At 32.6% G+C, this 23,279-nt stretch overlaps 2 protein-coding genes across 2 annotated transcripts in view; both read right to left on the bottom strand.

Annotated features, from left to right (window-relative positions):
* LOC129219960 (transcriptional repressor NF-X1-like) overlaps positions 1-23,279 on the bottom strand; it is a 39,102-nt gene that overhangs the window by 7,927 nt on the left and 7,896 nt on the right. The window contains exons 2-9 of the mRNA XM_054854277.1: positions 19,331-20,380; positions 15,687-15,848; positions 13,529-13,776; positions 7,484-7,619; positions 5,752-6,063; positions 3,710-4,024; positions 2,093-2,292; positions 460-690 (exon numbers count right to left, since the gene is read on the bottom strand). Of these exons, the coding sequence (XP_054710252.1) occupies positions 460-690; positions 2,093-2,292; positions 3,710-4,024; positions 5,752-6,063; positions 7,484-7,619; positions 13,529-13,776; positions 15,687-15,848; positions 19,331-19,355 (1,629 nt within the window). The 5' untranslated portion in view covers positions 19,356-20,380. The remainder of the gene's footprint in view (positions 1-459; positions 691-2,092; positions 2,293-3,709; positions 4,025-5,751; positions 6,064-7,483; positions 7,620-13,528; positions 13,777-15,686; positions 15,849-19,330; positions 20,381-23,279) is intronic.
* On the bottom strand, positions 21,877-22,740 carry LOC129220613 (major centromere autoantigen B-like). Its single transcript, XM_054855043.1, has 2 exons — positions 22,686-22,740; positions 21,877-22,256 (listed from the first exon to the last, which is right to left on the bottom strand). The coding sequence occupies exons 1-2, from the start codon at positions 22,738-22,740 to the stop codon at positions 21,877-21,879; spliced, it is 435 nt and encodes a 144-aa protein (XP_054711018.1).

Genomic DNA, 23,279 nt, shown 5'->3' on the forward strand with positions numbered 1-23,279 from the left:
ACAGTTAATCAAATATTTAATTAATAGTTACTTGAATAAAATAAAAAAATTTAGCGTTACGCACAGGACATTTTTTCAAGAATCGCCCTTTAGAACCTTAAAAAAACACATTCAATAATTTTTCTTTCTCTCCCCCCCCCCCCCCAAAAAAAACAAAGCTTACACCAACATGCATTTTTTGATGCTTTACTTGTTTCTATCAATTTGACAGGAGCTTTCTCAATTCATGGAGAAAGATAAAAATTCTTAAAAAAATAAACAAATAAAAAATCTTCCTACGTAAGAGAAAATTGTTAGTTAATTCCATCTCCCAACCTGCACTCCCCAATCCACTTTGTTTTAGCTTGACTAGTTATGTAATCTTTTAAAGAATCACTGCAGTTAGTAATAACAATAAAATGCATAAATGTTTTTAGTTACAAAATCAGTATTATACATCAAAATGCATCATCAACATACCTGAGTTCTACAAGGAGTATCAGGACAGGGTCCACTATGACACGGGTTACTACAAGGATGACCGCAGGATGATCTCGTCAGTGAACATAATTGAGTGCACTTTGCACCTTCTGGCAAACATGGATTAGCATGGCAAGTTAGTTGACACTTGTGAAATCCACATGGCAATGGCTTATTACACGGCATTCCGCAAGATATACCATCGAGGAAGCACATTACACTACCACATTGCTAGATAAGAAAGAGAAGGAAATCAAGTGAAATTCTGCAGTTTTTCTTTAAATGTTATGCAAAAGAAAAATTTGAATTTGTTCTAAAATATTTTAATACAAACATAAAAAATCTGGTGTGGACCTCACATCCTTTTTCGTCTACTAAATCATGTTTTTTAATCACTGAAAAAAATGAGTGTGTATGCTTAAACACAATACTTCTTAAATGAAAATCTTTTTAGACATTTTCCTGCACATAAAAAAGTCTGATAAACAAAGAATTGTAATTTCAAATGTATAGAAAGTTGATGTTGTAATTAGCCCCTGTGATCTAAAATTGCATAAAGCTATATTTAATGTGTATAAAGAACAAGAAAACAATATACTAGAGCCTTAGAGTGACCAAAAACACTTTAAGTAATTGCACCAATAATTTGTCCAATGGTGCTGTTTCACCATGTATGATGAGTTTACACAAAAGTCAAATGAGTCAACACAAAGAAGTGTTTTACAGAAATTCAACTATTGGCAATTTAACAATGTTTTGCTGAATATCTCCTTAAATCGCCAAAACCCTCTGAATCTCTTTTGCTTAGGACATTGCATTAACTTTGTAACGTATCCAAACACATTCAAATTTTCACTTTTTTTTTAAAAATAAATTTTAATTGTATTTCATTTCAATGATGAACAATTTCTATGGCTTTGAAAACTTTTATGCATTGAGATTAATTGAATTTTATTCTTAACCTGGCATACATATTAATACAAAAAAAAAAGAAGGCATTTTAATTAAAATGAGTTTAAATGCAAAATTCGCACTCCTAAATGAACTAACTCAAAATGTTTTTTCTCAATTTTTATGAAGCGTTGCCTTGTTTGTCTCTGAACTAGTATGACTAATGGGCTTCAAAAAAACATGTGCATGGAAAATTCTCAATAAATTCTGATGTTTGAATAAGCTAATTTATTACTCTTAACAGTTTGCGTAACTTTTTTTAAAAATCTTCAACCTGTTTTTCTTTTTTTTGAAAAGTGAGTGTAAATTGATACTTCAAGAAAATGTATCTTCTAAAAGTAGCGACCACATTTCAAAAGTAGTTTGTCGTCGCTACTCCTAAAATAAGTTAGCTGTAGTTAACTCCAAAACAAAAATGTAGCTTTTCCAATCTGAGTACCCTTCCCTGAATCCTATGTACACAATAACTTGCAATTGACTTCTTAAATTTAATGCTTCATTAATTTTGTTTATAAATATTTATTTTGAGCTCAAAAGGAATTCTTTTATTTCATAACATAAATTTTGTCATCATTGACAATAAGAGTAATTTCAATTTAGTAGCCTGTTTTATTCAAGAGACAATACTGCTAGCACTGCAATTACTAATTCAATTTACAAACTTCTGATGTTCTTTCCATACCTTATGCTTCCCAAAGCACCATTTCACGACAAGAGAAGTACAAGGGGGACATTTCTCATCACTGTGACAGGAATGTTTCACCTCGTGGTCACAGGGATGACTGCGGATGCAGGGCTCTGAGCACTCAGGAGGTCTGGTCCCACAGTGGATGGGGGGATACAGAACAGATGCACCACAGTGGCACCGTAACTCATCGAAACCTTAATTGAAAAGGAAACACATGAGCAACAAATAAATAAATAAATAAATAAATCTAGGAAAGAATCTAAAAAGTCATTATGAGATACAACACACGAGATATAGGTACTAGTACAGGAAATATAGGACCAGTAATTGAACACTTCAGCAGAATATTTTCAGAAATTTATACAATTGTTGAAAACTAGCATTTGGTACATGATATGAAATTCTTTTTATTGGTACTTTAAAAACTTTCAACCAAAAAAATAAATAAATAAATAAATAAATAATAATAATAATTAATAAATAAATAAAATAAAAAGAGAACTGAACTTGTCTGATTTTGCTTCTAGTTTTTGGGGGTTTGAATGCAAGATAGTGCAGGGTTGCCAACCTTGGAGGAAAAATTTGAGGAGCATCTGTGGTGGTTTTGAGGAGCAATTTGAAATTTTTTGGAATGAACATATTTAAAACCTCTTATTTTAAACTGTTTTTGAGCTTTAATAATCATTTTAAGCACTAGTAAGAAACAATATTAAATTAATAGAACAGCCTTAAACAATATTTCAATCTTTGAGTATAAGCATCTTTGATTTCTCATTTACATGTTTGTCATGATAAAATAGCAAAATATAAGCTTGAAAACGTTCGGGCGGGAAATGTGGAGCAAAATAACTTCATTGCAGAGCCGCGGGGTTTCGCCATTTTGAGGAGCAACTCCGCAAAATGCAGAGCAGTTGGCATCCCTGGTAGTGCAGTAAATGATCATGTCTAATCCTAACCAGTGAACAAACAGGAAATTTTCTAGTTCATGTAGGGGTTTATGCTCTAAACCAAGGTTTCATTGTTTTCTGCTCTTTATTTATTTTGTACCCTCTGCTTATCATTTATCTTCTGCTTTCATTGCTATGTGTGTGTGTCATCGTTTTTCACTCTTCATTTTATCAGAATTGCTTTTTCTTCATAGGCAATTCATTTCTCTCCTTCCCTATCTTTCTGAAAATTGTATAGAAGAAAGTGACTGTTGCCAATTCATCCATGAAAAAACCTTTGGAGACCTTATTTCTTATTAAAAAAATTATTGTTCACTCACTGGGGTTATGATCAATCTTTCCTCCATCTAACCAATAACTTCCAAAATAAGCTAAACATGCTTTGAAAACAAAGTGATTTCAGTTTAACATTTAGTACAAAAGTTCTGTATTGTGATAAAACAAATTTATAACAGAATATTTCTAAAAACCTTATTAAACGAGAAAATGAATTAATTGTTTAGAATATTTTCATGACTTATTGATGAACACAAAAGTTTTTTGTTTCATAAGGATAGCTAACGAATTCTGACGGTTTTCTTGAACTACCAACTCCCTTACCTCAAAAAAAACAGGTCAAAAGAAAATAACACCTCTAGTAAGAAAAATTAAATCAAATACTTACTGACATTGTAACAAGTGGGACAATTTCCACTGTGGCAAGTCTCTTGACATTGATGCAAGCCACAAGTTAACTTTCTATTGCAAATAAGCTCACATTTATGTTCTGTGTTTACACAACAATTATTTAGACATTTATGACGGCCACAGTCCTTGCGACGGCTACATCGCTTCTCACAGAGGAACACAAAAGAGGGACCAATTTCGGAACAAGGAAATTGCTTGGTGAAAGCACCACAGCGACATTTGTACGAACTGGTTAGTTCGCAGGGAGGGCACTCGCCTTCATGACATAGGGATTGGCAAGAGTGAGGATTGTCTGAAATATTAAAATAACATGAATCAAAACATAAGTCAAAGATCAATTATGAGCTTCTTATGGTAGCATTTCCAAAGATTTTAATTCAATTTGAAATAAAAAAAGAAAGAAGAAACAAAATTCAAACAATCAGTATCATAAGAAAAATATCTCATGTATTTTTAGTACTGTAAATGTGGGAAGCATTTTATTTTCTTTTTCTTTGGACTGCTCGGGCATATAAAAGTGCATTTAGTGAATCCAGTATTCATGTAAAAAAGAATTATTGGGGTGCACATGTTTGTTCTACAAATAAAAAACATATTTGGGTATAAAGAAAGATCTTTAGCTAAAAAATTGAAGTAATTTTCCGTTTATTGAAATGTTTCTGAACTCCCACAACTAAGGGTCATATTAACATCAAAAACATAAATGAAACATACCAACAAGTGCAATAAAAACAAGCACAGTCCAATAAGGGGGGGAAAACATTCTTAATCAATTATTTGCACATCATGTGCAATAGAAAAACCCGTAAGGGAAAATCAATACAGATTTCAGTTCTCTCATAAATTATTGAAATAAAAATTATTTTTTTCCCACCAGATCACTTGTTAAGAGCTACTACCACTTGCTTTATTTTTATTACTGAAGGTTTAAATGATTTTGTAATATTTTATGATACATATAGCAGTGGTGCCACCTACCCATCTCCCCAAGCAGTAATGGCAGACTCATACCAGAATAAGAGTCAAAAGAAAAAAAAAATCCTTTACCACCCCCCCCCCAAAGAAAAAAAATTAATGCCAAAGTCTGCACCATGGATCCCTCTCATGGGCACCCTGCAATAATGGAATTATATTTTCAAACTAGCTTTAATTGACATAAAAAGTAAGTTTATTAATTTACTCCACAATGAAACCTGAAATTGAATTGAGAAAAAAAAAATTGAATTTTGACCTTTTGAATTCAAATTATGTTTTTTGCAATCACAAGTATGTGTGTATGTAGGCATGTGTGTTTATGTGTGTGTGGGTTATGCGTGTTTGTGTGTATGGGGGTATGTGTATGTAGGCATGTGTGTTTGTGTCTGTGTGCAGGCATGAGTGTGATGAGTGCGTGGGTAGCTGTGTGTAGGTGTGTGCTTATGTGTAGGTGTCTGTATGTATGCGTGTGTGTATGTATGTGTTTGAGTGTGTGTATTTGTTTGTGTGTGAGTATGTGTTTGCGTGTGAGTATGTGTTTGTGTGTGTAGGTGTATGTATCTATGCGTGTCGTAAGAGGCGACTAAAATGGACACCTAGATTACACATTGAAACGAACCAAGGTTGCAGAGTTGGAGGGAAAATAACCGATTCTAGCTCCGAGTTTTGAAGCCTTCGACTCTAACTACTTTACCCCAAAATCAGTCTGATCCGCTCCATAACTCCAACTCCGCAGCCTTGAAATGAACACATGCATTCTTTTGTTTGCAAATGGAAAATTAAGTTCATACAATATCAAAGTGTATCATTAATCGAGCAGCAAATTTTAAACATCTGCTATTGATATTACATACTATTTAATATTTCTTAAACAGCAGGCAATATAAAGCATGCTGAGTGAAAATACTAAATTGTTTTTTTTTATATACAAGTAACTGTTGTTGTATGTTAGTACTTACTTTTGCTGCAGTATGTTTTTTAATTAAAATAAAACTAAAGTGTGAACAATTTCTTATCATTAATCAAGTGATACACATCCATTACCTTTGGGTCCACAGAGCAAAACTTTCCCACATATTTCTTCACAGCTCGGGATTGGATCTGTGCAAGATTTTCTTTCGCTGCACTTTCCAGACGCGACGAGGTCTGCTATTGATGATTTTCCACAGTTGCATGTCTTAACAATCTTGGTGGAAAGTCGACACGTCTGACAACTGCCAGTATGACAGACGGCATCACACTCATGAAGGGAGCAATCCAGCAATTTCTTACAAATATTACCACAACAGTACTCAAAACACAAAGCAGTGTCAATTGTGCACGGGACAGATTGTTCATATTTTCCACAAAAACATTCTGGAAAATAAAAATAAATATGTAAAAATAGCAGTGAAAGCTTTTAAAGAAACAATTTTGCAATGCACTGGTTGCAAAGAAACCAGTGACCTCAAATCAATAGAACCCCAGATTCAATATGCCAGTGATTTTCAAGCTTCTTATACCTCTGTGTCCCTTTTTTCATGAAGTTGTTCTGCTCCCTACCCCCTCAATCTCTGTAATAACCCAATTTCATAAATGCTATCCTGAAGTAAGAATATATTAATAGAGTAGAAAAACAACAACATGTTTGAAAAAACTAGTTTTTGTGCAACAAAGTATATTTATTCATTAGTATGCTGTATTAATAGTTTCATGACATTTAATAAGTCATACAAACTACAGAAAAATATGTTTTTAAAATACAGCATTAGTGAAACTTTAATATAATTTATCGCAATGGATGGGCGAATAAATGAATGCAAAATTTTCTCAAATTCTGTCGTCATTAAAAAAATGTTGATGTTATTAATATGGGTGATAAAACCCAAATGCCATAGGGATGACATTTGGCTGATTCTTATTTTCTGACATCTATTTTATTTTATTATATAGTCGGACCCCGATTTAACGAATTTCGCGAAAAAGCAAATCGTTATTTTACTATGACTAAAATGAAGTCAAAAACCCCTATTTAACGAATAATAAACATCGATCTGACAAATTATTTAATCATCCAAAAAGAAAAAAAAATCTTTTGTTAATTTGAATTGAAAATATTGGATTGCTATCCAAATAACATATCCATATTGTCTGAAGCAGAAAAGGAACTTTATTGGAATCTGCAATTTCTGAAGGGCAAGGGGGCAACCAATGAATAGTGATTCTGATGCAGAAAGTGATAATGAAATTCCCATTAATACTTTTTTAAATGGCTTACATGGCCTGGAAACTAAAAACGTATCTCAAGCTTCATGCAGCAGGCTGTAAATGACACAGTATTTTCTTCTCTCCATCAAGTCGAAAGATAACTATTTTGAGTCAGGTATCAAGGAAATTGTCAATCATAACTCAGTACTTTAAAATTTCAAATTCAAATAGTGTGTAATAATTTGTAGAATGCTGGGATATTTTTAAGCAATTGCTTAATAGGGCTTTTAGATAAAGTTCGTGCAATTTTTTTTTCACACCCCGATATCACGAATAACTCCGATTTAACGTATAAAAGTTTCAGTCCCGATGAATTCGATAAATTGGGGTCTGACTGTATACATATATATCTATATTTTTTTTTTGTATGCGTGTGTGTGTGCATTAAAAATGGTATGTTAGTAACAGCAGCATGCCACACTTACAGTTATTCTATGCCTCCCTAGGGAAGCGCGATCCACAAATTGGAAAACACTGCAGTATGTAATTCAAGAAAAATTTAAGAATGATAAAAACTGATTATACTTACTCTGAGTTACATTAGCTTCACATTCATCACAAACCCCAGAGTGACACAAACTTGTGCATCGATGTGCACCACAATTCAGTATTTTCTCACACACATTTTGACAAGTAAGGTTGGCACTTTGACTGCAGGGAGATTTCTATTAAAAAAAAAGAATGATATGATACTAAGCAATAGAGACATGTATTATGCAGAATATTGTATGCACCGGAGCCTCTGTACAGATTAGTTATTACCAATTGATAAAATAAATACAGATGTAATTAAAACAATTCTGTTTGTTGAAACAATCCCAGGGGTCTGTCCAGGATTTTTCACAGGGTCCGTTTTTTGTGAAAAATAAAATAATTTTGTGAAAAATCAATTATTTTTGTGAAAAATCAAATAATTTAAAAAAAAAAATTTCTTGTAAAAACGAAAGTTTAGACTCTTGAGATGGTGGAAACTGCATCATTGACACTTAAAGTTGAGCGTTTTCTCTCTTTTCTGTTGAGAATATCATTCTTGAGTGTTTTTCTAGTATTTGAAGAGAGGGGGGAGGCATCGCTCCCTTGTAGATGGGCACCCCTCAAGTATCAATATTTATCTACCATTCTACATCATGTTAAATTATACTAGAAATGTTTTTTGTATTGTATTTAAAATAGCTGTAAGAAAAAAAAAATAGGCACGGGTTCAGCATTTAACTTTTTAATCCAAGACACTGTTTAAGAGCACAGAGTTTCGTTCAAACCTTATAAACTCCGGGATTTTCACAAAAATAAAAAAATATTTTATTTGTTATTAACTAAGCGTACTAAACATCGAAAATTCGAAAAATCAGATTTCCACAGCGGGTGCAAAGAGATTGCAATCCTCAAAGTGAAGGAATCAAAAGCATAAAAACGGCTTGTAAAATAAATATTTTTGATAAAATTACTTTTAAATTGCATTTTAGAGCCCTATGATAAACATATCATTAATATCTGGACACAGTTGAAGCAAAATAAATAAATTAATTAATTAAATAAAAAATAAACCGTCGATTCAGCATTTTAATTATTGACTCATAAAAGAAAATGGAATTCCCCTTTAAAAACTTGAAATAAGCTTTGTTACAAAAATAAAGAGACTTTTCATCTATTTGCATCCTAATAAAGCGAAGCTAGCTTGAAAAAAAAAAAAAAAAATATGATTCTCATATCGGATGTAAAAAGATTGCGTTTTTCAAAATGTAGACATCTATAGAAAAAAATAACAGTAAATAAAAGTTTATTTAAAGTTAATTATCCTTTTTAGTATCGAAAAACCAAACCCATATAACTTTCTCCCAAAATAACAGTTTAACATCGCACCACCAGACACTAAGTGGCGATAAGTTTAAATATTGTAACCCTATCTGAAGCGATCACATCCGCCCCACCCATACTATCCTTTGCAGTTCTAAATTCATTTCGCTGTATATTATTGATGATTAAATCATGAGTGGGGAGAAAAGTGCTTACTACGCCTATTCAGAGAATGTTGACGCTTTTCCAAAGAAGTTTACAACAACACCGCTGCATAAAACAAACAAGCAAAATTATAAACCTAACTGACTTTCAGCTGTTAATTTCTTTCAAAGAAACCAACAACAGGCATTATATTTATTTGGCGGTAGTAATTATTTATGGCTTGCAGGAGCATCACAAGAGTGCCGATTTTTTTTTTTTTTTTCCTTTTGCAAAATTAGCTGATTTTGTATAAGTTGATTTTTCTAATTTAACTTTAAATATGCTGTATTATTTTAATTTGAGATTTGCTCTTTCAATAAACTATTTGTGAAAGATCCGTTTTTGTTTACCAGAATTTTGTGAAGGGTCCGTTTCGGTTGATCGGATTTTTGTGAAAGGTCCGTTTTGGTTGATCGGATTTTTGTGAAAGTTCCGTTTTGGTTGATCGGATTTTTGTGAAGGGTCCGTTAACGGACCCAAATTTGCTCTGGCCAGACCCCTGAATCCTGCAGATGCACATTTTATTTCATTATTCAAACAAGATGCAATAGAAATTTGTAAACAGATTACATAACAGATTAAAAACACACAAAAAATTACTTTCAACTGCGCATTTTCATCATGCAAAATTATTTGGTTAAAAAAAAAGGGAAGATAGAAAAGTAGAATAAAACAATAATCATCAGTATTAAAAAAGCACGAATTGAAATTAAAGAAGCTTGGCAGTTTGTGGGTTACAAGGAACTCATTTTTCAATGCAAAAATGATACGAGTTTATGGATGCAAAGACATCTTTTTTTATGCTCTGACATATTTTTGCATTGTAGAGGCATTTGAATGAATATTTCATGGAAACCCTGAAACAAGTTTCAGCTTTTTTTGTTTCTTAACATTGATGACTATAATATTACTTAGAACAAAGCTATTTATGTATTTATTTAAAAAAAAAAAGATTATTTAATGAGTACCCGCAACACTGAGGAAAATTGTACGCACTATTAACTTGAAAATCAGAATACGCTTTTAAGTACAAAAGTAGAAGAAATTTAAAATATGAATAGAATGGAATCATCCTTGTCACAGTGCATTAAACAAATTGTTTTTCATGCTGATTAATATTCTATAAACATCAACGAACAACAGCTGCACTTGTTTGATGATCGATGAACACTTTAAAAAGAAATACAACAAGAAGATCAAAAGGGGGGGGGGGGTTAAAGGTTGGGGTCGAAAGTGAAGAGCTCATTGATCGACTTAAAAATTAACTTCCAAGCCTAGAAAGTAAGATTAAATTGTTATTTAAAAAGCAAGCCAACAATTATTGGAAAGCATTTTAGAGTGAAATAAAAAAGTATGAGCGATTTTTTTCCCCTTTATGATGTTAACCTTGTCTGCTATTATTTCAAAACTATGTTAATTGAATCTAATTCATAAAATCAATTTATTAACTGATTTTTCAAATGTGCAATTTTATAATAAAACTAGCTGCAAAACCCGGCGTTGCTCGGGTTAAAATACATTGCATGTTTAATGGTACATAAAATATTTAAGAATTCTCTTTTTAACGTAGATTATATAGATTTCTATTTTAAATATTGAGAGACTTTGTCGACCATTAAACATGCGATATATAGAGAGTATAATAAATTAATTAACTAATTAATTAAATGAAATTGAAATAATTATAAGTTAAAATACGAAACATCTTAGTAAATTGAAAAGTTATGTTTTATTTTCATAATTATTTACATACTATATTGAACATACAACATATGACAAATATATATATATATATATATATATATATATTACATACTATTATTATTACATACTACAGGGTCCATTATGAAAGTAATGAGCATTTACTGATAAAATATATTTATTGATCGTAATTTGTACAAATGTTCAATATTCTTCAAAATACATTCCTCCTGCATCAATACACTTGCGAAGACGTGTTTGCTACGCCTGAAAGGCACCCTGAAACTCTTCCAAGGGAATGCCTCTCAGGAGCGTTGTAACAAGTTGTTGGATGTTTCCCAAGGTTCCCCAATGTTTTCCTTTCTTCTCTCTCTCTCGAGTCGTGGAAACAAACAGAAGTCACATGAAGCTAAGTAGGGACTGTAAGATGGTGAGTGATCACCGGGGGGGGGGGGAGGGGGGACATCCATAACGGGGTTTGTCGGCGACCTCCTCCTGGCTCTCTTTGAATGCCTTGTGCCACTTCCCAGACTGTGATCTTGAAATGCAATCGTCCTTGAAGGCTTCTTGCAGCATCTGGAATGATTCGGTTTCATTTTTTCCAAACCTCACGCAAAACTTTATGGCGTATCATTGTTCAAGCGAACGCTCTATTGCGTTATGTTATAAAAGTTGAAAACATACTTCAAGCGGAGGCGCTTATCTCCGCTCACACTGCTGGAAAGCAACTGACGACTGGATGCATTGAAAGGGCATAACCCGCACCACATTTCCCAGCCGGTTTTACCGTGCTGCCATCTATCGTCGCGTCACAATAACATTATGCTCATTACTTTCATAATGGACCCTGTATTATACATTGACACTTTTTAGTTTATCTTTACAATACTTGTTTATAGACTACATTTATAGTTTTATTGTCCGGACTGTAAATGAACAAATTTCGAGGTGATCCTACTCGTGAGCATGCAACGTATAATTGGCCATGTGCAAAGCATGGTTCCTTTAAGTCAACGACACAGATTTGAAATGTTTGACCCTGTGCTTTGTTGATAGCAAGGCTTCACTTGATACACGTCTTATCAGGCTCAGTCATTTCAATAAAAGTTGTAGTATGAAACCAATCAATCAAACAAAAAACCCGGTCAGGCTCCAGCGACATCTGTTGGATTTTAAGGCAACTTTAACAATATAAACATCAGATAACTTTATTTTTAAAGTGAATATTCAAAATTGAGTTCAAAAGAGTTTGATTTAATTTTAAAGCGGTTTTTTTTTTCCTTTTCAAGAAAAATGTTTGAAAAGCTATTTGAGGTTAAAAGTGAAAAAATATGTAACTTTGTTTTCAAGAAATATTAAATTTTGAAACAAAATCACATGAGTATAATAAGCTGAGGAAGGTTTTATCTAGTACTAATTAAATCAGTATAAAATTCTGTTAGTGAAAAATTTTTTGTGATAAACTATTCCATTTTTCGCATGAAGCATTTTCAAAATTATCAACTACATTTTCAAAATTTAAATAAAGCTTCAATAAATATAAATATGAGTTAGTAAGATTGAATATTGATCCTGCCTTATTTATTTTAATTTATACATTAAATAACAATTTCAAATAAGCGAAAAAAGAAGTTTGCTGTTTGAAAACAACTTATGTGAGTAAATGTTTTGGTTATGCTGCTTTTTTTTTGGGGGGGGGGGGGGGGTAATTTGTTTTAAATTTATAAAAAAGTTCATTGAAAAGTGTTATGAATGATATTATGTGCAATATCATAAAAACAAACATAACATCTTTTGCACGAATTCATACTGTTTTTTAAACATATGAACTATGCTCAATAAATTGAATCGACAAAAAATATTTTTTTAGTTTTATTATGCAAGAGTTAATTACATATGCTACCTCAAGCACAACTGTTAAATATATTTATGAAAACATTCAAAAAGCTTTTAGTTTTTTTTTTTTTTTTTTTTTAACTTTAAAGTCATTCTAGAACCTTTCAGAACATTCTAGATCATTCTGGAAATTTCTAGAACCTTCTAGAACATTCTAAGTCGATTATAACGTTCACAGACGTTTTGGAACTTTCTAGATCACTCTAGAACCTTTTAGAACTTTCTAGATCATTCTGGAAATTTCTAGAACTTTCTAGAACATTCTTAGTCGATTGTAGCGTTTGCGCATGTTTTGGAACTTTCTAGATCATTCTAGAAATATTGAGAATCTTCTAGAACAATCAAGATCGATTGTAACAGTTGCACACATTCTGGAGTTTTCTAGACTATTCCTAAAATTTTATGAACTTTCCCGTAGTTCTCATAAGTTAGAAAAAGACAGACATATACTTTTTCACATTTTTGCCATCCACAACCACCCACTTCCACCCACCGCGATCAAACTCTCTTATTCCCACCAGGAGACCAAAGGGTGCTTACAACCCCAAGCAGAAGTTGATTGGAATTGGTGGTGATAGAGAAAACCCTGTCTTTACGTACGCACATTAGCATTTTATATATATATTAAGATATTGCTAAATTATATATTTTTTAGACATCACCGAGGTTATGACGACACTCGACAGTCCCCTCGAGGGTAAAGTGATAAGGAAGTTCAAGAGTAGACGCTTTCATTTAATGATCTTTCGAAATCAATCTGGATAGTAGCACCTCTTAGCACTGCCATTTTATGTCACAAAACAGATTGGCATCTCTTTTTTCATCCTCAAAACTTTCCTTTTACTATTTATGCCACCTTTGCTTTTCTAGGTGCCTCATGTACAATATTTTTTTCGGAACATTTTCTACTTCACTTATTTAACACAAAAGTTACATACTGCTCTGAATAAATGAGGTTTGTTTTCCTGAGACACTGTACCTTTGAAAGTTTCCCACAAGGGCAAGCTTTCTGAACGATCACCCTACAGGGTGGGCAGGGACCTGGATGACACAATTCTTTGCAAAGATGGTCACACTCCGCACCTTTCCGACCACAAATTTCTCCACAGCTGTGAGGTGTCAAATGGTAATCCACTTCAGGGTTTTTGTGCTTTCCACAAAAGCAAAAATAATCATAGGGCACTTTGGTAGTTATACTCTGACATGCTGGACAACGCCAGCCCCCATCTGTGAAACAAGAAAAAAAATTTTATCACAGAAAAATAGATACATTTAGAAATGCATATGAAAAGATGAATTTAAGAAATTTGATCTAAATTTCAAACTTATTTATTGAAAAAAAGTTCCGTAACACTTTATTTAGAGCGCAGTAGAACCTCATTAATCCGGACTAATAGGGGTTTGATTTGTACTTTCCTGAACTAATCAAAGTATGGATCAAAGAAAATAACCTATAAATTGAGCCAAGGTATGAGTACACCAAGAACTATATACACAATAAAAATTGCATTTTGAACTCAAAAGAATTAAATATAAAACTAAATAATAGAAAAATACAAAATATAGCCTACAAACTCATTATTGAGCTGACTCGCCTTTTATTTATAGAAAATGCACATCTATATGGCTGTCCAGACTAAGTAAAGTCCAGTTTAATCTGGTTCAGATTAATTATGGTTTTGGTTGTGGTCTCCTTAGCTCAAGAAAGATACTTCTTCATTAGAAAGGGTTCAAGAAGGGACACAAAGCTAGTATGGGACTTTCATATTTAGATTGTGATATCAGATGTAAAACATTGAATATGTGCAGTCTTAAGTAAAGGATGGACAGAGGGGACATTATTCAGATATTGAAGTTAGAAAATGACGGGTGGAAGTAGCTTAATTTTTTGCATGGAAGGGCAGGACCTGAGGGTGTTTTAAGGTATTTTATTCTAAGGTGATCTGTGGATATGAGTAAAAATGAATATTCAATAGGGTTGTAGGAACTTGGAACAGCTTACCGGAAGAAGCTACAACAAGCAAGGGGTAGATAGCTTTATGAAAGTTACTAATCTTCACTGGTATTTGATTAATTGGCTAGGACCAGGGACCAGCCTAGCTGGGCCGAGAGCCTGCTACTGGTAGTCACGTTCATACTTGTATTTGAAAGGTTCAACAATTTATAATATACTGTTGAGCTAATGACTAAAAATAATCATCTATGTAAAGGATTATAATAGCTAAACATTAATAAAAGCAGATTTGAAACTTCAAAATACATTTTTTAAATATAAAAACAGAAGTGAATATTATTGCATGCACTTAACTAAGGTTAAGAAAGTCCCGATTGCTTAAAAGCAGAAAAACTACAAAATACTTGTAATATTTTTATTTTTTAAAGCCAGGGTATGAAAGTGCACCATTTCATTGATTGCCCATGCCAGCACTAATAAATATAAACATGAAATTGACTTTGCTTGTAATGTATTTTGTTTTGTTTTTACAAATTATTTCATATTTTGTCCTTTTTCAATTAAATTTCCTTTTTTAAAGCCAGGGATGAAAGTGCACCCTCCAGTTGGCACTCATAGACAAAAACAAGAGATTAATATTTTTCATGAGGAATTTTGTAGTTTTAAAAATAATTTGTAATCAGTCGGTTTTCACTAATATTTTTAAAAGCCAGGGGGTGAACGTTCACCCTATTGTACCCCTCTGTCAGCTCTCATGGGCATAAACATGAGATTAGTTTTTGTGATATTCTGTAAATCTTTAAGGATTCTGTAGTTTGACCTTTCTTTAAAATGAATTTAACTTTATTTATAATATTAATAATTAGTAAACAGTTTTGAAAAGTTTTTCAAATAAAAAAATCAAATGAATATTAAGTTCAGTTTTTAATTAAAAAAACAACTAAAATTTTTAAAATCTAGCGGATGCTACTTTTATTCCTTGCCATGCTCATGTTAAGTATCACAATTTACTTGGATAATGTTAATCTTTTTAATACTAATTCTTTGACATTTGACAAAAATTTACAAGAGGCTATTATAAGACAGTAACATTAGTTCAAAATGAGCAATACAAAGCAATATTTAAATTCACATCCAAAGTTTTACAGGAAAATACATTATACTTAATGATTGCACAAAATACCTTCAACAACAGCTGCTGGTGATCGAGCCCATTTTCTGATGCAACGTAGGTGAAAAACATGAAAGCAATTTAGACAGTGCCAGATTTGATCTTTGACTCTAATATATTCACAGCACACTAGGCACTCACATTCTCCTTTGTTTAAACGTTCCATCAACAGTTCTGGAAAAAAGGTTACACACATTAAATTCAAATTATATTTACAGTAGAGACTATAGATCTTTTTTGGACTACATAAAACATTGCTTATTTATGGAAATTAGTTATTGATGCATATATTTATGTATTAACTATAGAGAAATTGAGACCATAGCTGTGCTTTGAAGGGGAAAAAAAAGAAAAATAATTATTTTTTTGATGAACCAGCGTTTTATTGAGTTACTTAGAAGTTTCATCAAGTTTAAATGTTCAATGACCATCAGTAATGTAGTAAAGTTACAGTAAAAATATTTCAGAGGAAAAAATAAATATATACAACGAAAAAAGAAACATATATGAACGAAAATTTTACATCTTACAGACATAGGAATGATTTGCATTTCTATATTACACGAGAGCATGCCAGCTTATTCTTTGATACATAAGTTGAATATCAATGTACATGAGTCACTCAGAAGCAAATACAGTTATGTCAACTTTTTGGCTTTCATCAATTTTAATAGAATAAATAAAATTGTTCAAAGTGTCTAAAAAACTTACTTGCTGCTTCATTTTTGGTAGGTCAGAAGCCCCTTTTTAAAGTATTGAAATATGTCAACTAACAAATATACTAAAAATATAAACATTCACAAACTTTTTTTTTCTGAACTGTATTGGATTCTGAATGACCCATATCATTGGAGTAAAAGTATGCACTCCAATAGTTTAATGGAATATTCGGCAAATACTAAACTGCCTAGGTTTCATTTTCCAAATTAACATTACAGAGCAAGGATAGTTCGGAACTGGGATAGTCCTTGTTTTAGCTTACAGATACAAATATGACAATCCAGGCTTACCAACCTTCTTTTCAATTTTATAGCACAGCCTTCATCTTTTTATCAATCAAGTTTTGACTTATGGAGCAGTATATTGTGTACATCAAAATATTAAAGGAACAAGCTCAGAGCCAATATAACGAAGAAAAATTTTTTTGCTTAACCTCTGGACTGCGGTTATGTGCGTACTTTGTGCCTAATGATATGTGGGATCCATATGTAGTGTCCTTATTTCACTATACACAAAATAGAATCATATTATTGCAAGGGCAGAATTTTTACTTCCTTTTAGAAAAAAGGAAGTATTGTATTTGAAAAAAAAATTTCACTCAAAAATTGGCCTTAATTTCCATTTTGCTCACTCCCAAATGAATGTTGAGTTTTTTTTTTTTTTTTGACCTGACCACACGTACATATGAACCTAAGAACGTATAGACGTCCGAAATAACCATTTTGACGTTTCCCGATTTAATTATAACGAGTTTTCTCGCGACGTCTGTATGTATGTGCGTATATCACATAGCTCACAAGAACGGTATGTCCTAGAAAGTTGAAATTAGGTATGTAGACTCCTAGTGGGGTCTAGTTGTGCACCTCAGCTTTTGGTTGCATTCGGGTGTTTCTAAAGGGGTCTTATGTCCCTTTTTGGGCGGAAATCATTGTTAATTTCAATGTAAATTCAAGTGGTGTTATAATTTGTCGGACACTTGGCAATATATCGCCCGTCTTTTGGTCGCCAAGTTTTGTCGCCAACTTGGTGACAAATTTGGCGATTTTTTTTTTAAAATTTGGTTTCAAATTGGCCACTGTTGGTGATATTTAGAGAGTAAACTATTGAATCACATTAAAATTACCAATAATGGGGAAATGACATTGAATTGGAGTAAAAGGAAGTCATGTGATGCACACCTCAGCTCGTTTTTTTTTAAATGTCTCATAAGGAAGATACTATGCTTTTTCCACACATGATCAGGCTTTGTATCTGCATGTCTCCTTGAATTGTATTTGCTTTCCTGCATATCTTAGTAGTGGAAAGCCCAAAGTCTGTTTCTTTCAATGACGCATTCAAGAGGTTAAAATAAAGTACAGTACAACCTTGTTTATCCAGACGAATTTGAATCAATATAATCCCGAAAATCAAATATGCAAAACCAATCCTCAAACAAGTAGACTCCTTCAATTTGAAAAAAATACGGTATATAACAGAGCTACATAGTTTTACACGTGTGAAACAGGCGACCTGGTACGTCTTTGGACTGATTTCCGGACATGTTTTTTATATTTTTAATGTTTTGTTGACGAATGGATAGGCTTTTTTATCAGGCTGAACAAAGGACAGGATATGTTTACGCGGATTTCAAGGTAAGACAATTTTGTTATTGGCAGGTACTGTCCCGTGGAAGGCTAATTATCGGAACTTGTTTTCCTAATTAGTCGAGGCGAAACCCCCTGCTTTTAGTTTTAGGTTTGAGCTCTAGTTTATTGTTTTTAGCTTAGCAAGTGGTGCGTTTGCCCATTGTTACTCTATATTACATGTACTGGAGCTTAAGCATTCTCTTCTAGTTTATAGTTAAAATTTTGGTCTTTTGACCATAATTAATGAATCCTCCACGGCTGATGAGCTCTGGATTCACTCTTTTTCTATTCCTACTTAATAGCTGTTTGCATTTTTCCTTTTTATCATCATTTGTTATTTACAATTTGTTTAATATTTGTAATTCTGTTTGCTTAATTTTATATTTACTTGGCTTTTTCGTTTTGCTGCGTTGCGCATCTATGGGCTCTTGGTGTGGTCTTTTCAATATTTTTCACTTTTATTATTATTTTATATATATATATATATATATATATATATATATATATATATATATATATATATATATATATATATATATATATATGTATGTATATATATATATATGTATATATATATATATGTATATATATATATATGTATATATATATTTATATATATATATATATATATATATATATATATAAACAATTTTTTACACCATTTCTGAACAAAGTATTGGTCAACCATCTTCAGTTTCAAACATGTGAACGGTTTGAATGAAGCACAATCAAACATACACTAAATCATTAATAGTTCAGCCGAGTGATGTCCGGTCCACAATCTGAGTACATCACAATGTTTACTAGGTTACCATAATTTATTGTACAATCTAGTATATTAAGATTGACAATTTAAAAAGGAATGTATCTTTTACTGTCATAATTTAAAATTATTGTTCATGCATTTTTTTAAAAAATAAGTTTACAAACTTGATCCATCAAAGAGGTCCAGATAAACAAGATTCTACTCTATATTGCTGATACTTATGTTATACCACACAAAATATGCACTAAGTAAATATCAAACTATCCCAAAATATCATTTGAGTATAACCTAATGATTAGGTTATACTCAAATGATATTTTGGGATAGTTTCAATCAATTAGTTATGAATAGAATGAAGTATTAGATAGTTTTCCTAATCAATTTGTTTCATATTAGCATGCATGTGATAAAGCAATGAAATTACACGTCAACTGTGCATGGTTACATCACAGAACAAAGTTATTTTCTAATCACATAATACAAATTTCAAAATTCAATATTTGAAACACATTTAAAAATTTGAGTTAAATATAAAGATAACTTACCTCTTTGAGTAGCATTTATTGGCATAGATTTCTTCTCAGAAGATATTTTAAGATTTTTCTGAAACCTAGTGGAGGTTTCAGAATAAAACTTTTCTTGTTTATGAAAGTTACGTGAACCGTAAGTTGCTTCATTTACAGTAGAATAATTGTGATTATAATCCTGCAACCTCTGTCCATTGTATTTCCTTTGAACACTTGAACTGCCAAATTCATCAGAATTCTCTGAGACTTTACTGAACTTCTTGTTGTAATTTTTGACAAAATTATGCTTCTTTTTAGAACAATCTTCATAATTATTTAAATAACTGTTTTGAGGATTATCAGGCTGCCCTTGAGCGATTGGAGAATCTTCAAGATTGAAAATTTTTTCTTGAAATTCTCCATGGCTACTATGACCTTGTGATCTAAAATATACTGAATCATTTCTATCAAAAGATGAATTTCTAAAATTCTGAGGAACATATGAGTCTTTTTGCTTTGCAGATCTACTATTAAATTTTTTTTCAACAAAAGATTCTGTGGCAGTTTGATCTAAATGAGGCTTAAAATGATCAGATGGAGAGGAATGTGTAGAAAAGTTATTAGAATGTTTTCTTATGTATCTACCACCTATAATTTTACCTCGTTCTGATGATATTGAGTTACTAGCATTAGATGCACTGTTACTGCAACCATCATACTGAGAATTTTCATAGGTATTATTTTCATTATTATCATTACTTTTTACAGAATTGTTTCTGTCATTCAAGTACTTTGGAGGATTATACCTATTCCTGTTCCTAAACTGCCCACTAGAATTACGGGACTGAAAATTTTGGAAAATGATTTTGGGAAGGATTTGAATCCCTAATTCTTTCAGCAGCTTCAAACGTTTGACTTTGTTCTACATTACAAAAGAATATCGTTCAGCACCGCTTCCTGAGAATAATCTGTATCGCGTGATCGGCGAAACTGGTTAAAATATCCTCTGCTTCTATTGTTTTTCAGATATTTATTTTGGCTACGGTTAGGATTTTGATTTCCAGAACCAGAATCTTCCATGCTTTGTACCTAAAACAAAGACTAAAAGTTCAGAATTATAAGGCTCAATAAATATACATAGATACAATAAATATACAGTAAAACTTCGCTACGTCGTCACTCAAGGGACCAAAAAAATTTGACCACTTATGCAGAGTGACCACTTAGGTGGAGTGGGAAATAAAAGAAAGAAAAAAAAACGCCCAAAAATCACTGAAATACTTTCGTGAATTGCTGTAGAATTCGGCGAGAAAAACAATGATTATGAAATCAATAACTTATAAAGTGGAAAAATAAAATAAAAAGGAAGACAAAAAAAAATTACCTTGTTATAATTACCATGTCTTATTTCCTCTTACTTTGGTACATTAAAATAATCTGTCAATGTTGATTGATGAAGCTGTTGATTACTAGAAAAAACTCTTTTTTTTACCATACTTAATGCTTTAAAGTCTGCGTCTGTTGTTCCTTGAATGGATGTTAAATACAGTCGAACTTTCTCCAGGTGTTAAATTGCTTCTGTTTTACTGGGTGATGGAGTACTCATACACTCGACATCACTATCCTCACTTGAATTACTGTTTTTCTTTTAAATATTCAGTAGTCAAAGCTTGTACAGTCGCTTGAGAGCAGATTGCAATGTCGTTGTCAATGTTAACAAAATCATTTACATCATTGACGCTGCACCCCTTTTCATTTGCGATTTGTAGCAAAGTTTCTAGTGGTTGTGGGTCGATGACGGCTCCTTCGTTAAAGTTATCTTCTGATTCTGCTTTTACCACAAAACCTGCATGCCGAAAACAATTTGAAACAGTTTACGCTGTAACCGAACTTCAACTTTTGTCAATGTAGTTAATTGCATCTAAAACTGAAACTTCTAGTTTTTTGTTTCTATCCAATGCTTTTATCAAGTCCTGTACAAGCATTTTTTTGTACCTTCGTTTAAAGTCTCGAATTATGCCTTGACCTAAGGGCTGTAGAAGAGCAGTTATGTTTGGGGGAAGAAAAAAATTTCAATTGTTTTTAAATTTTCGGGCTGATTGTGGGTTCTACAATTATCAACAATGATGACAACCTTTCTTTTCTGCCAAAAAAACTGAGAATCCAGCTTACGAATATGTCGTTCCCAAATTATTGTTCTCATCCACGCATTTGAATTTGCCTCATATTCAACTGGCACGGATTTAACATTTTTAAAGCAGCGAGGCTTTTTGCTTTTGCCTATCACAAGTGGTTTCAGTTTTTCATTTCCGTTCATATTTGCTCCAAGCAGAACTGTTAGGCGCTGCTTGCTTGCTTTTCCAGAAGTGCATTTTTCACCCTTAAATGATAAAAGTTTTGTCGGGCAAGAGACGGTAAAATAAACCTGTCTAATCCAGATTAAAAATATCTGAGGCATCAAACTTTGACAAAATGTCCTTGAGAACACTATTTTTCCAGATTTCTATAGCATCACCTTCAACAGATGCTGCTTCTCCGCAAATTGTTTTAAAGGATAGGCAATGTCTGTCTTTAAAACGTTCCAGTCAACCATAACTGCCGCTGAAATCTTCTATGTTGAACTCCTCGGCAATTTCCAAGGCTTTTTCTTTCAGAATCACAGCAGAAATAGGCACATTTTGTGACCTTGCACGTTTTAGCCAGCGAACTAGAACCTCTTCAATCTCGTCATACTTTGATTTTCTCATCCTCTTTCTTTTGTCTTTGATGTCAGATTCTTCAATTATTTGTTTTGAGGAAAGAATACTGTTTAAAGTGGTTCTGGGAATACAGTGTTCTTTGGCAAAAGCTGCTTTCGAAACATTCGACTTTTTGAAAATGGAAATTAAGTCCTTCTTTCCTTTATAAGATAAAGAGGTAAGTTTTCCTTTTCCAGACATGTTGAAAGCTTGATCGAAACACGATGCTGCAAGAGAGAAAACAGCCCTTATAGCGGGGCTTACTCGCTGTGAAATGCAGTCACAGTCAAAAGTGGTCACAAATGACTAAGGAAAACGTCTACACTAGGCAGAGTCGCAGAAAGAACTGCTGCTTTGAATAACCAGCTAAGAAGAGCAACATTTCAAGCAAGGCTAGGATTCCAAGAATCGAATATCCACCCCTAAATGGATGAAATGCAGCAATATAGAGCTATTGTCACTCATCAAAAACTCAGAGGCGATTGCACTACAAAACCTTTTGTTCCCAAATGGAAATTTTTTCAATGCACCTGGAATTCTGGTCACATGACCGAGTTTAAAACTCTGCCTTCCCTCTTGTCCCTTTGTCCTCTCATCAGTGTGCTACTCAGTTGCTAATCTTGTCGCCTGTGAGTAATGTGAATGAAACTTCTTACCTTTTTCTTCTCTTTCTGAAAGAGCTACACATTCTTTTCTATAATTGTCCCTCATATCACTTGGAGCTTTCTAATCCTCTACCGAAGGGTGGAAGTTTTAAACTGAAATTTAGGTTTAAGAAAATAACCATCACATATCATTTCTACCTAGTCCGATGCTATTTTCTAAGATCCGATAAGAAAGGAAAATTTTAGAAAACAATTTTTGGGTGACTAGTTAACCGGGGTAGAATTAATTTTGGTGACTTCTTTGGAGCTCCCTTCATATCATGGGCGACCATATGGGAAAGGGCAAATGAGGGCTCAAGCCCCCCCCCCCCCAGAAATTTAATACCTTTTTCTTTGCGAAAATGTAAAAATATGTCGTCTCCAGCTATTAATGAATACATTATAAAAAAATCAAATTTTAATAACTCTAATCCATACTAGAGGGTGCAACATCAATGTGGATGTTTTTGGACCATCAATGTTTTGGTTTTGATGCTGATGTTTTTTGCATTTTAATTGAAAATTATCATAAAACTTGCTCCAATTTTCTCACTAGGTAATTAAGTTTACTTATGGAGTTGCGAAAAAAAATCATTTTTTTCACCC

Source organism: Uloborus diversus, chromosome 4, assembly GCF_026930045.1.
Source record: "Uloborus diversus isolate 005 chromosome 4, Udiv.v.3.1, whole genome shotgun sequence".
Lineage (NCBI taxonomy): Eukaryota > Metazoa > Arthropoda > Arachnida > Araneae > Uloboridae > Uloborus > Uloborus diversus.

What these genes read in the sequence shown, in the direction of transcription:
- LOC129220613 (XM_054855043.1), bottom strand. Translation starts at nt 22,740, where the DNA reads ATGAGGGACAATTATAGAAAAGAATGTGTAGCTCTTTCAGAAAGAGAA. An exon ending in TTCAGAAAGAGAAGAAAAAG is followed by an intron (nt 22,257 to 22,685) that starts GTAAGAAGTTTC and finishes TCTCTCTTGCAG; the next exon opens with CATCGTGTTTCGATCAAGCT.